Raw genomic sequence first — 13540 nt, forward strand, 5'->3', positions numbered from 1 at the left:
AATCAGTACACTCCGGATACCATCATACTTTCGGATTACCATCAGTACTCTCCGGATACCATCAGTACTCTCCGGATACCATCAGTACCTCCCAGATACCATCAGTACGCTTCGATACCATCAGTACTCTCCGGATACCATCAGTACTCTCCGGATACCATCAGTACTCTCCGATACATCAGTATCACTCCGGATACCATCAGTACACTCCGATGACCATCAGTACTCTCCGGATACATCAGTACTCTTCCGGATACCATCAGTACACTCCGGATACCATCAGTACTCTCCGATACCATCAGTACTCTCCCGATACCATCAGTACGCTCCCAGATACCATCAGTACTCTCCGGATCCATCAGTACCTCCAGATTACCATCAGTACACTCCGGATTACCATCATACTTTCCGGATACCATCATAACTCTCCGGATACCATCAGTACTCTCCGGATACCATCAGTACTCTCCGGATACCATCAGTACCTCCGATACCATCAGTATCTCCAGATACCATCAGTACGCTCCGGATACCATCAGTACTCTCCAGATACCATCAGTACACTCCGATACCTCATACACTCCGGATACCATCAGTACTCTCCGGATACCATCAGTACGCTCCCAGATACCATCAGTACACTCCGGATACCATCAGTACTCTCCGGATACCATCAGTACCCTCCCAGATACCATCAGTACCTCCCAGATACCATCAGTACACTCCGGATACCATCAGACACACCGGATACCATCGTACGCCTCCAGATACCATCAGTACACTCCGGATACCATCAGTACACTCCGGATACCATCAGTATACTCCGGATACCATCAGTACTCCGGATACCATCAGTACTCTCCGGATACCATCAGTACTCTCCGGATACGCATCAGTACTCCCAGATACCATCAGACGCTCCGATACCATCAGTACTCTCGGATACCATCAGTACTCTCCGGATACCATCAGTACTCTCCGGATACGATCAGTACACTCCGTACCATCAGTACACTCCGATACATCACTACCTCGATACCATCAGTACCTCCGGTACCATCAGTACACTCCGGATACCATCAGTACCTCCGGATACCTCAGTACGCTCCCAGATACCATCAGTACACTCCGGATACCATCATGTACTCTCCGGATACCATCAGTACGCTCCCAGATACCATCAGTACACTCCGGATACCATCAGTACACTCCGGATACCAATCAGTATACTCCGGATACCATCAGTATACTCCGGATACCATCAGTATACTCCGGATACCATCAGTATACTCCGGATACCATCAGTATACTCCGGATACCATCAGTACTCTCCCGGATACCATCAGTACCTCCCGATACCATCAGTACACTCCGGATACCATCAGTACGCTCCCAGATACCATCAGTACTCTCCAGATACCATCAGTACACTCCAGATACCATCAGTACGCTCCCAGATACCATCAGTACCACTCCGGATACCATCAGTATCACTCCGATACCATCAGTACGCTCCCGGATACCATCAGTACACTCCGGATACCATCAGTACCTCCGATACCTCATCACTCCGATACCTCAGTACCTCCCGGATACCATCAGTACACTCCGGATACCATCAGTACTTCCGGAAACATCAGTACTCTCCGGATACCATCATACTCTCGGATACCATCAGTACCTCCAGATACCTCAGTACCTCAGATACCATCAGTACTCTCCGGATACCATCAGTACTCTCGGATTACCTATCAGTACTCTCCGGATACGATCAGTACACTCCGGATACCATCAGTACACTCCGGATACCATCAGTACTCTCCGGATACCATCAGTACTCTCCGGATACCATCAGTACACTCCGGATACCATCAGTACACTCCGGAACCATCAGTACTCTCCGGATACCATCAGTACGCTCCCAGATACCATCAGTACTCTCCGATACCATCAGTACGCTCCCAGATACCATCAGTACACTCCGGATACCATCAGTACTTTCCGGATACCATCATACTCTCCGGATACCATCAGTACTCTCCGGATACCATCAGTACTCTCCGGATACCATCAGTACTCTCCGGATACCATCAGTACCTCCCAGATACCATCAGTACGCTCCGGATACCATCAGTACTCTCCGGATACCATCAGTACTCTCCGGATACCATCATACTCTCCGGTACGATCAGTACACTCCGGATACCATCAGTACACTCGGATACCATCAGTACTCTCCGGATACCATCAGTACTCTCCGGATACCATCAGTACACTCCGGATACCATCCAGTACTCTCCGGATACCATCAGTACGCTCCCAGATACCATCAGTACACTCCGAAACCATCGTACTCTCCGGATACCATCAGTACGCTCCCAGATACCATCAGTACACTCCGGATACATCAGTACTCTCCGGATACCATCAGTACGCTCCCAGATACCATCAGTACCTCCGGATACCATCAGTACTCTCCGGATACCATCAGTACTCTCCGAACCATCAGTACACTCCGAACCATCAGTATACCGGATACCATCAGTATACTCCGGATACCATCAGTATACTCCGGATACCATCAGTACTCCACCGGATACCATCAGTAACTCCGGATACCATCAGTATACTCCGATACCAATCAAGTACTCTCCCGATACCATCAGTACTCTCCCAGATACCATCAGTACACTCCGGATACCATCAGTACGCTCCCAGATACCATCCAGTACTCTCCCATACCATCAGTACACTCCAGATACCACAGACGCTCCCAGATACCATCAGTACACTCCGGATACCATCAGTACACTCCGATACCATCAGTACGCTCCCGATACCATCAGTACACTCCGGATACCATCAGTACGCTCCCGGATACCATCAGTACACTCCGGATACCATCAGTACGCTCCCGGATACCATCAGTACACTCCGGATACCATCAGTACGCTCCGGATACCATCAGTACACTCCGGATACCATCAGTACTTTCCGGATTACCATCAGTACTCTCCGGATACCATCATACTCTCCGGATACCATCAGTACGCTCCCAGATACCATCAGTACGCTCCCAGATAACATCAGTACACTCCGGATACCATCAGTACTCTCCGGATACCATCAGTACGCCCCGGATACATCAGTACACTCCGGATACCATCAGTACTCTCCGATACCATCAGATTACGCTCCCAGATACCATCAGTACACTTCCGGATACCATCAGTATACTCCGGAATACCATCAGTAGACTCCGGATACCATCAGTATACTCCGGATACCATCAGTACTCTCCCGGATACCATCAGTACTCTCCCAGATACCATCAGTACACTCCGGATACCATCAGTACCTCCCAGATACCATCAGACCTCCCAGATACCATCAGTACACTCCAGATACCATCAGTACGCTCCCAGATACCATCAGTACACTCCGGATACCATCAGTACACTCCGGATACCATCAGTACGCTCCCGGATACCATCAGTACACTCCGGATACCATCAGTACGCTCCCAGATACCATCAGTACACTCCGGATACCATCAGTACTTTCGATACCATCAGTACTCTCCGGATACCATCAGTACTCTCCGGATACCATCAGTACGCATCCCAATCCATCAGTACACTCCGGATACCATCAGTACGCCCGGATACCATCAGTACTCTCCGGATACCATCAGTACTCTCCGGATTACCATTCGGTACTCTCCGATACATCGGTACTCTCCGGATACCATCAGTATACTCCGGATACCATCAGTACTCTCCGGATACCATCAGTACGCTCCCAGATACCATCAGTACTCTCCGGATACCATCAGTATACTCCGGATACCATCAGCACACTCAGAATACCATCAGTACTCTCAGAATACCAAATGAACTACTTTTGACTGTGTGTGTGTGTGGTTGTGTGTGTGTGTGTGTGTGTGTGTGTGTGTGTGTGTGTGTGTGTGTTGTGTGTTGTGTGTGTGTGTGTGTGTGTGTGTGTGTGTGTGTGTGTGTGTGTGTGTGTGTGTGTTGACTGAGAACCCCCTATGGGAGCCATTCCCAAATGGAGTTCCCTATGTAGTGCACTTCTCTAAATCAGGGCCATAGTGCGCTATATAGGGTGCCATTTGGAAGACATCCCGGACCACCCTCACTGATCTGCCGCCAGCCTCTTCAGCACAGCAGCTCTGGCACGGACGTCCAGAACCTGTCTGGTGCCAACCGCACGATTTAGAGTATCACTGGCCCCTCTCTCCTTCTCCCTTTCTTCCTCGCCCTCTTTCGCTTTCTGCTTCTCCTTCACTACTAAGCCACCTCCGAAGTGAAAGCATATGCTGTGGGATGAGGTTGGGGGAGGGAATCATCATGTTTGCTTGGTTAATCAATCATGTAATCTTGGGTTGGTTTGTTTAACGTTTGATTCATATTAGCTAGATACACAATGAAAACATTTTGGCTTGTAGTTTAGGTTGCTGTACAACAATGATTATCCTTCAGCAAATCAAATCTCATGCATCATAGTGTTAATATTTAATACATTGCAGAGGAAATGTTCAAAGCAGCTCCTTCCTCGTCCACCACGGTAGGCAGACTATTTGTAGTGGGAATTAGAGGTTATAATCTGTAACGGTAATCTCTCGTCTGCCTACAGTGGATTTACATTTTTCCGGCTATGTAATCTATCGTTTACAATATCATTTACGTGGCTTTGTCCCTCCACCTACTGACATCTCTGTTCTTCAGCTCCAAGCCTGCTGGGAGACTGACAGACATCGGACAAGCTCCAGACGTGCAGATACTCTAACAACACACACACACACACACACACACACACACACACACACACACACACACACACACACAGTTGATTGATGCTCGTGGCTGTCAAAGGCCTGCTAAGTCTCCTGAGCCTTCAGCTTACTGACAGTTGTAGATATTAAATTCATATTATATTCATATTATATTCACAGAACGGTTTGGTGATGTGATCCCCTTGAAACACGTTAATCTGTTTAGGCTGACTCAATATTATGGCAGAGAGAGAGGTTGGGGGTGTGGGGGAAGGTATACAATGGAAGCCCTGGCTGCTAGCCAGACTGCCAAAGCTGGAGGTGGATTGACAACTGGGAGGCTGTCTGGGTTGTTGTTGTTGTTCGTGGTGGTAATACACACTGACTGGATCATTTACAAGGTGGAGGTGGAGGCATCATTTTAATATGGRCGTGTACTGGTACGCCCTGGCCAAAAGTAGTTCACTATACACTGAGTGTACAAAACATTAGGAACGTCTGCTCTTTCGATGATATAGACTGACCAGGCGAATCCAGGTGAAAGCTATGATCCCTTATTGATGTCACTTGTTAAATCCACTTCAATCAGTGGATTGAAGGGGAGGAGACTGTAGAAGGGGAGGAGACAGGTTAAAGAAAGATTTTTKAACTATGAGACAATGGAGACATGGATTGTGTATGTGTGCCATTCAGAGGGTGAATGGGCAAAACAAAAGATTGAATTGCCTTGAACGGGGTATGGTAGTAGGCGCCAGGCGCACCGGTTTGAGTGCAACGCTGCAGTGTTTTCTCGCTCAACAGTTTCTCCCGTGTATCAAGAATGGTTCAGCAACGGACATCCAGCCAACTTGACACAACTGTGGGAAGCYAGTCAACATGGGCCAGAATCCCTGTGGAATGCTTTCGACACCTTTTAGGGTCCATGGACCAATGAATTGAGGTTGTTCTGAGGGCAAAGMGGGGGGTGCAACTCAATATTAGGAATATGGTGCCATGTGGGACACCGTCGGAGGAGCAGGAGGACTGTGTAGTTCCTCACTCTGGTCTAGATGGAGAGGATGAAGATAAAGCACATGGTCCATTGATGTGACTGAGGATCTTCTCAGACCAAACTGTCATCTGCTCTACTATCATTTTAATCATCACTCTCTCCCTCGCTCCATATTTCTCTCCACAGCTCCGTTTGGAGTATGTAAATTACTTGCAGTGTTTTTCTACTTTTAGTTCCCCTTGAAMGAAACACAAAGCCTTTGAAATGTGTCCAGCCAGAGCTGCACTTAGTAACCTGATGCTGGGTCCACTGCTTAATGGTTTGCATTAGCTGCAAGCAATAAAACGTTCCTCCTTCCCTGGTCCTCCCTGCGAATGTTGCAATAATCATTTACAAAGATGGTTACCACATGCTGGAGCTGTTCCCTTCTTTCTCTCCTGTTTTTAAGGCTCTAATTCACTCTTATTAATAATGAATGAATGAAAATGCAGTTTTCTTTTGGGTTGCCCCAGGGCTCTGAGAATTATTTCAATGAATATTTCAACACATTATTTTAATCATGGTTCCACATACCCACACAGGGAGGGAAGGAGTGAGAGAGGGAAGGGGGGCTGTTTTATAGTTCTCAGACCCTCCCCATCATTAAACCCCACGTTGCTGCCTCCCTCCCTCCATGGCTCACTGCCTCCCTCCTCTCTCCCTGGCTGCCTCCCTCCCTCCTATCTCCCTGCCTCCCCTTTCCTTCTCCCTCCCTCCTCACTCCCTGCCTCCCCTTTCCTTCTCTCTCGCTCTCTCTCTCTCTCTCTGCCTCCCTCTCTCTCTCTGCCTCCCTCCATCCCTCCCTCCATCCTGCCCTTACTCCCTCCCTGCCTAGGTTGAGGGTCCTACCTCTCTGATTTACAAGTCTTGTTAAAAAACATAGTTAAAAAGGAGGCAAGCTGGGCCATTTAGACTTGTAATTTGATGCTGTATTTGTTAATGGGAGTGTTAGTGATTTATAGTGTAGTGGCTTCTGCTGCTGCGGCGGCTCCCGTGCTGCTATGTGTGTACTCTATGTAGCCCCCAGTGCGTGTGTGTGTGTGTGTGCGTGCGTGCGTGCGTGTTCGTGTCGTCTGTGTGTGTATATTCTAACCTGCTCTCAGTCTAACCTGTTTATCTCTGTCTAATCTGTCTATCTCTGTCTGTCTCAGTCTAACCTGTCTATCTCTGTCTGTCTCTGTCTAATCTGTCTATCTCTGGCTGTCTCTCAGTCTAACCTGTTTATCTCTGTCTAACCTGTCCATCTCTGTCTAACCTGTCTCTGTCTCAGTCTAACCTGTCCATCTCTGTCTGTCTCTCAGTCTAACCTGTCTATCTCTACATGTCTCAGTCTAACCTGTCTATGTCTGTCTGTCTCTGTCTAACCTGTCTGTCTGTCTCAGTCTAACCTGTTCACATCTGTCTGTCTCTCAGTCTAACCTGTCCGTCTCTGCCTGTCTCTCAGTCTAACCTGTCCGTCTCTGTTTGTCTCTCAGTCTAACCTGTTTGTCTCTCAGTCTAACCTGTCTGTCTATCTCAATCTAACCTGTCCATCGCCGTCTGTCTCTCAGTCTAACCTGTCTATCTCTGTCTGTCTTGTCTAACCTGTCTGTCTCTGGGTATAACCTGTCTGTCTTGGTCTAACCTGTCTGTCATGTCTCAAGTCTAACCTGGCCACTCTCTGTTTGTCTTTTCATCAACCTGTCCATCTCTGTTTTGTCTTTCAGGTCTAACTGTCCGTCTCTCAAGTCATAACCTGTCTTCTCATGTTGTCTCAGTCTAACCTGTCTATCTCTGTTTGTCTCTGTTAACCTGTCTTATCTCTGTCTGTCTCTCGTTAACTGTCCATCTCTGTCGTCTTAGTCTAACCTGTCCGCCTCTGTCTGTATCTGTCTCACTGTCTATCTCTGTCTGTCTCTGTCTAACTGTCTATCTCGTTCTGTCTCTCAGTCTAACCTGTCTTCTCTCTGTCTGTCTACAGTAATGTCTCTCAGTCTAACCTGTCTGTCTTTCAGTCTAACCTGTACGTCTGCTTGTCTCTCAGTTAACTTTTTCTTTGTTTGTTCTCAGTCTAACTGTCTCGTCTCAGTCTAACTGTCTGTCTCCTTCTGTCTCTGTCTAACCTGTCTAACTGTCTGTCTCTCCAGTCTAACTGGTCTGTCTCTGTCTGTCTCTCTGTCTAACCTGTTGTCTCTCTGTCTAATTCTGTCTCTCATCTAACCTGTCTGTCTCTGGCTGTCTCTCAGTCTAACCTGTTGTGTCTCTGTCTAACCTGTCTGTTTCTGGTCTGTATCTCAGTCTAACTGTCTGTCCCTAGTCTAACCTGTCTGTCTCTTCTGTTCTCAGTCTAACCTGTTAGTCTCTGTCTGTTCTCGTCTAACCTGTCTGTCCCTCAGTCTAACTGTTATGTCTCCTTTTCTGTCTCTGTCTAACCTGTCCTGTATTCTGTCTGTCTCTCAGTTAACCTGTCTGTCTCTGTATGTCTCTGTCTGTTCTGTCTAACCTGTCTGTCTCTGTCTGTCTCTTGTCTAACTGTCTGTTTCAGTCTACTGTTTGTCTGTCTGTTTGTCTCCTGTCTAACCTGTCTGTTTCTCTGTCTGTTCTCAGTCCAACCTTGTGTCTCTTGTCTAACCTGTCTGTTTTTGTCTGTCTCTCAGTCTAACTGTCTGTCTCTCAGTCTAACTGTCTGTTTGTCTGTTCTCAGTCTATGTCTGTCTTGTCTAACCTGTCTGTCTCTGTCTGTCTCTCAGTCAGCTGAATGACTTTGGCGTCTGGACTACTGGGAGGGACGACCTACGGAGGAGGCGGAGATTCGTACGGAACCCCTTTGGCTGCACCCACTGGACATTCCCTGCAAGACGTTAGACGACTATGGTTAGTCAGCATGCTCGCTGGCTAGATTGATTTACAGTATGTGTGATTGAAAGAATAACAGAATACTGTAAGACCCAGAGGATAACACAGGAGCGTATTTGGCGACACTAACCGCTATCGGGACACTGTAATAAGCAACTTATTTCAACAGTTTTTTCTTGTAAACTGTTAGGTTCTTATTTTTCAGAGTAATATCACGGACACTATAGAAGCTTAAAACCTCTCGCTTCTCTCTCCCGGATCCGGGATCCCTCTTCATAAAAAAGCTGACTAGCATAGCCTAGCCTAACGGGACAGGGTATCAATATATAATAATTTCATGAAATCACAAGTCCAATACAGCAAATGAAGAGTAAACATCTTGTGAATCAGCCATCATTTTACCGATTTTTAAAAATGGTTTTAAGCGGCGAAAAACAATATGTTATTTTTAGCCTAACCACTAGCAATACCACACAACGGGCATATTTCAACCTGTTTCCACTGATAGGTTAGCCTTCACAAACCGACAAATAGAGGATAGAATGAATTACTAACTTGAAAACTTCACTCAGATGACAGTCTTATAACATCATGTTTATCAATACATTTATGTTTTGTTTCGATAATGTGCATATTTACAGGTACAATCCTGGTTTTACATTGCAGCACCATCACAAATAGCACCAAAGCAGCCAGAAATAATTACAGAGGCACATAGTGAATACTATAATACTCATGAAATAAACATTTATGTAAATACATGGTGTAAGCAAATGAAAGATAAACTCTTGTGAATCCAGCATATTTCATTTTTTAAGTGTTTTACAGCGAAAACAACAATATATATTTCTATTAGCTCACTACAGTAGCAACACACACAGCAATTTACTCCCCGCCAAAATAACTTGCACAAAACGACAAATAGAGATAAAATTAATCCCAATTGAACTCTTTATCAGATGACAGTTTATAACATCATGTTATAACAATACATTTTATGTTTTGTTCGGAAAATGTGCTATTTAGAGGCTGCAATGTGGTTCTACATTGTGGAATACGTAGCAACATTCACCAGATGTCCGGAGATATTTTGGGACAACTCCATAATCTGAACAAAGACGTCATCTAGACTTTACATAAAAATACTTGTTGTATGGCAAATGAAAGATACACTGGTTCTTAATGCAACCGCTGTGTTAGATTTTTTTAAATAACTTTACCACAACATTGTGAGACAGCGCTCACCAACACGGCGGATAATAGGAGTCAACATTTGACACAGAAATACGAAATAACATCATAAATGTTGTCTTACTTTTGCTGAGCTTCCATCAGAATGTTGTYCAAGGAGTCCTATTTCCAGAATAAATCGTTGTTTGGTTTTAGAATGTCCATTTCTTCTGTCGAATTAGCAACCTTGGCTAGCATTGTGGCGCGAACAWTCCCATCATCTCTTGGCGCAAAGAACGGAAAATTCCAAAAGTCCCAATAAACGTTGAATAAACTGATKAAACTCYGTTGAAAAATCSTACTTTATGATGTTTTTCTCATATGTATCAAATAAAATCAGAGCCGGAGATATTCGCCGTGTATACCGAACGCTTTTCAGAAGACAATGTGGAGCTCCTTCGCGCGCCGTGGAAAACTGACAAAAGGGCTGACCTGTCACTCCAAAAGCTCTTATTCGGCCTCAGATCAAGCTAGACACCCCATTCAACCTTCCACTGCCTGTTGACATCTAGTGGAAGGCATATGAAGTGCATACATATCGATAAATAAAAGCCAGTTGAATAGGCAGGCCCTGAAACAGAGCCTCGTTTTCAGATTTTTCACTTCCTATATGGAAGTTTGCTGCCAAATGAGTTCTGTTTTACTCACAGATATAATTCAAACAGTTTTAGAAACTTCAGAGTGTTTTCTATCCAATAGTAATAATAATATGCATATTGTATGATCTAGAACAGAGTACGAGGCCGTTTAATTTGGGCACGATTTTTTCCAAAGTGAAAACAGCGCCCCCCCTATTGACAAGAAGTTGTTTAACCAAGTTTAATCATTCCCTAAAGGTTCTGTACAGCTGAAATCAGACAGCTAAAGATTTCACCGTTTATATGCATCCTACTTAAGACACTCCCCTTTCTCTCCAATCCTTACATTTTATGGCTCTACAGGAAGCTAATAAAGAGGGTAACAGGATTACAAACATTTATTACTCTCTTAAGAGAATCTGTCCTCACCTCCTGACCTCAACCTCTCTTTCATCTAATACACATTCCCAAGCCTTCTTCTTTCTTCTGAGAACCATTCACTTCTAACATAACCCAGTCTCTTTCATTTCCCATCATTCATTTAATATCTCAATGTTCAAAGTTTAGCACATCCCAACACAACTATACTTGATATCTGCTTCTAACCATTTTCTCTATTCTACAAAGTCTGTAGAAGTAACTAGTCTCCTGATGGAATGGGACCATTTTTGCTCAGTGTTTAGGGTTTGGTCAATACATGACAGGGTCAGGGGCATATATGACAGTAGCTGCTGTCTCTCTCCACACAGTACAATCCTGTTATTCATAATGTTGTATGATCGCAGACAACCACTGGGTTCTTCTCACTGCCAAGGCCAGCCTTATAAAGTGAGGAGCTATAGAGGGTCTCAGTGTCCTCAGGGTCCAGGGTTGAACCGTGTACTACGGCCAGGGCCTGTTGCTGAGCTGAGAGAAGTTTATTGTCATTTTTATAGGTAACATATTTACTGCCTCTGTCAATTGAACATGACACGTCCGTTCAATGAAACATTTTATTTTTTGTAGACTTTTCATTTAACTGTTGTGCTCTTAGTCACTAACTTTCCCTCATTGAGCTGACTAGGGCTGCGTCCCAAATTACATCCTGTTTCCTATATAGTCCACTACTTTTGACCAGAGCCCTGTGGACCCTGGTCAAGAGTGGTGCACTATATACTGCAGGGAATAGGGTGCCGTTTTGGATGCCGCCTAGCAGAGCAGAGGGAGTAAAGGAACAAGGGGAACAAAATGTTGTGATTTAGAAACTACAAAATGCTCTCACATCAAACAAAACATGCAATAAAAGAAAACGTCATTCATTTCTGTGATGCTATTAAATCCTATTGTTCCAAGTTGTCTGCACTCATCGGGAGGTATAAGCGGAGGTGAGCAGTCACTAGGCCAGTTCTCTAACCCATGCCTGATGACCCAGGTCTGGTATGAGGAGGACCAGGAGTTTGACCTCCAGGAGAAACTCTGAGCCCTAGTTCTCTGGGCCCTAATACTCGTCTTTGTGTAACTGAGGCTGCTTCCCGAATGGTACCCTTTTGACCAGAGGCCCTGGTCAAAAGTAGTGCACTATGTAGGCAATAGGGTGCCATTTGGGATACAGTTAGCTGTGCCGGGGGAGCCGACTGTTGGTTCAGCATGTCATCTGGCCTCTCAGCTCTGTGTCACTGCCAGAACACACACACACGCCAGTCCTGCGGATAACACGCACACACCAGATGGTTTCTCTCTGGGCTGCAGGTGGCCCATGTTAATGGCACACACACAATAATGACACTGTCTGCTTCTTATTTCTTTCTCAACCGTCCAGACACCTACTAGAGGACAAGGAGAACAACACTTTACAAACAGAAAAAAAAGCATTTACAACATTCATTATGAGAGACAGAGAGAGAGAGACTGCGTTTGAGGCTGGATCTAACAGCCTTGTATTTAGTGAACAGCAGCCATGATGATCATACTCCAATAACTAGAGAGAGAGACTACTTGCCTGGTCCTAAATGTCAGTCTGACCAGTTTCACTCACTGGGGAAACATCATGTCAGAAGAGAAATGTGTTTAATGTTTGAGAGAAAATGTTTGAAAGCTGTCTGTAGACAGATAGTAACACACTAGTGACTGACAATCTCAGTACTTGTGTTCAGTAAATTATTTTCCCCCCAGTTTATTCTTTGGGAGCTTCTTGAATGTGTGGATTGAAATTTCTATGTGTGTGTACATCTATTAGCAACATTGACAGGGTGAGGAGGACTAAGGAGGGTTAGCTTTGTGTCTCTGCCCTCTGTCTGTCTGTCTGTATGACTATACCTTCTCTGTTCTGTAGCAGCAGCTGCAGCAGAGGATATAGTTAGCTGATTGGAGCTGGGGAACCATGAAATGGAAGTCAGTTTCATATTGATCCAGTGTTTAACAGGCTGTTCTACCTCCAGGTGTCCTTGCTGCCCTGTTCAGGTGGACAGGCTGGTTGTGTCCCTAATGGTACCTTATTCCCACTACTTTTGAACAGAGCCCCATAGATTCTGGTCAAAAGTAGTGCACTATATAAGCAGGGTGCAATTTGGGACACATCCAGGCTCTCTCTGACCCTCTGCTACTCACACACACTGATCTTTATAGCTCGTTACAGCAGAGTTCACACACACATGCACACACCCATTCACACACACGCGTACACACACACACAAACACGAACACACACACTCTACTGCACCCCGGGACGACATGTATAGCTTATTACAGCAGTAGAACACACATCATCACTAGCTATCATTCTATACATTATACTATAAGTAGCCTCTCTAGTCTGCCATTCCCTGGTTTATTATCATGACTAATGAAGATCCACTCTGAAGGAGATGAGCTGCATGTTGTCTGACTGACTTTCAATGAGCTCTCTGAGGTATAACACTGTGGAGCATGTCTGAAACCTCAATAATACTGTAACTAAAGGGATGAATAAAGGTATAGCTACAGGGCATCTAGCTACAGAGCATCTAGCTACAGAGCATCTAGCTACAGAGCATCTAGCTACAGGGCGAGATACAGGGCGTCTAGCTACAGGGCATCTAGCTACAGAGCATCTAG

At 45.4% G+C, this 13540-nt stretch overlaps 1 protein-coding gene across 1 annotated transcript in view; it reads left to right on the forward strand.

Annotated features, from left to right (window-relative positions):
• LOC111956864 (neurobeachin-like) overlaps positions 1–13540 on the forward strand; it is a 328897-nt gene that overhangs the window by 172997 nt on the left and 142360 nt on the right. Inside the window, 2 exon segments of the mRNA XM_070436743.1 lie at positions 8555–8643; positions 8646–8678. Of these exon segments, the coding sequence (XP_070292844.1) occupies positions 8555–8643; positions 8646–8678 (122 nt within the window).

Source organism: Salvelinus sp. IW2-2015, linkage group LG4p (genome assembly GCF_002910315.2).
Source record: "Salvelinus sp. IW2-2015 linkage group LG4p, ASM291031v2, whole genome shotgun sequence".
NCBI lineage: Eukaryota > Metazoa > Chordata > Actinopteri > Salmoniformes > Salmonidae > Salvelinus > Salvelinus sp. IW2-2015.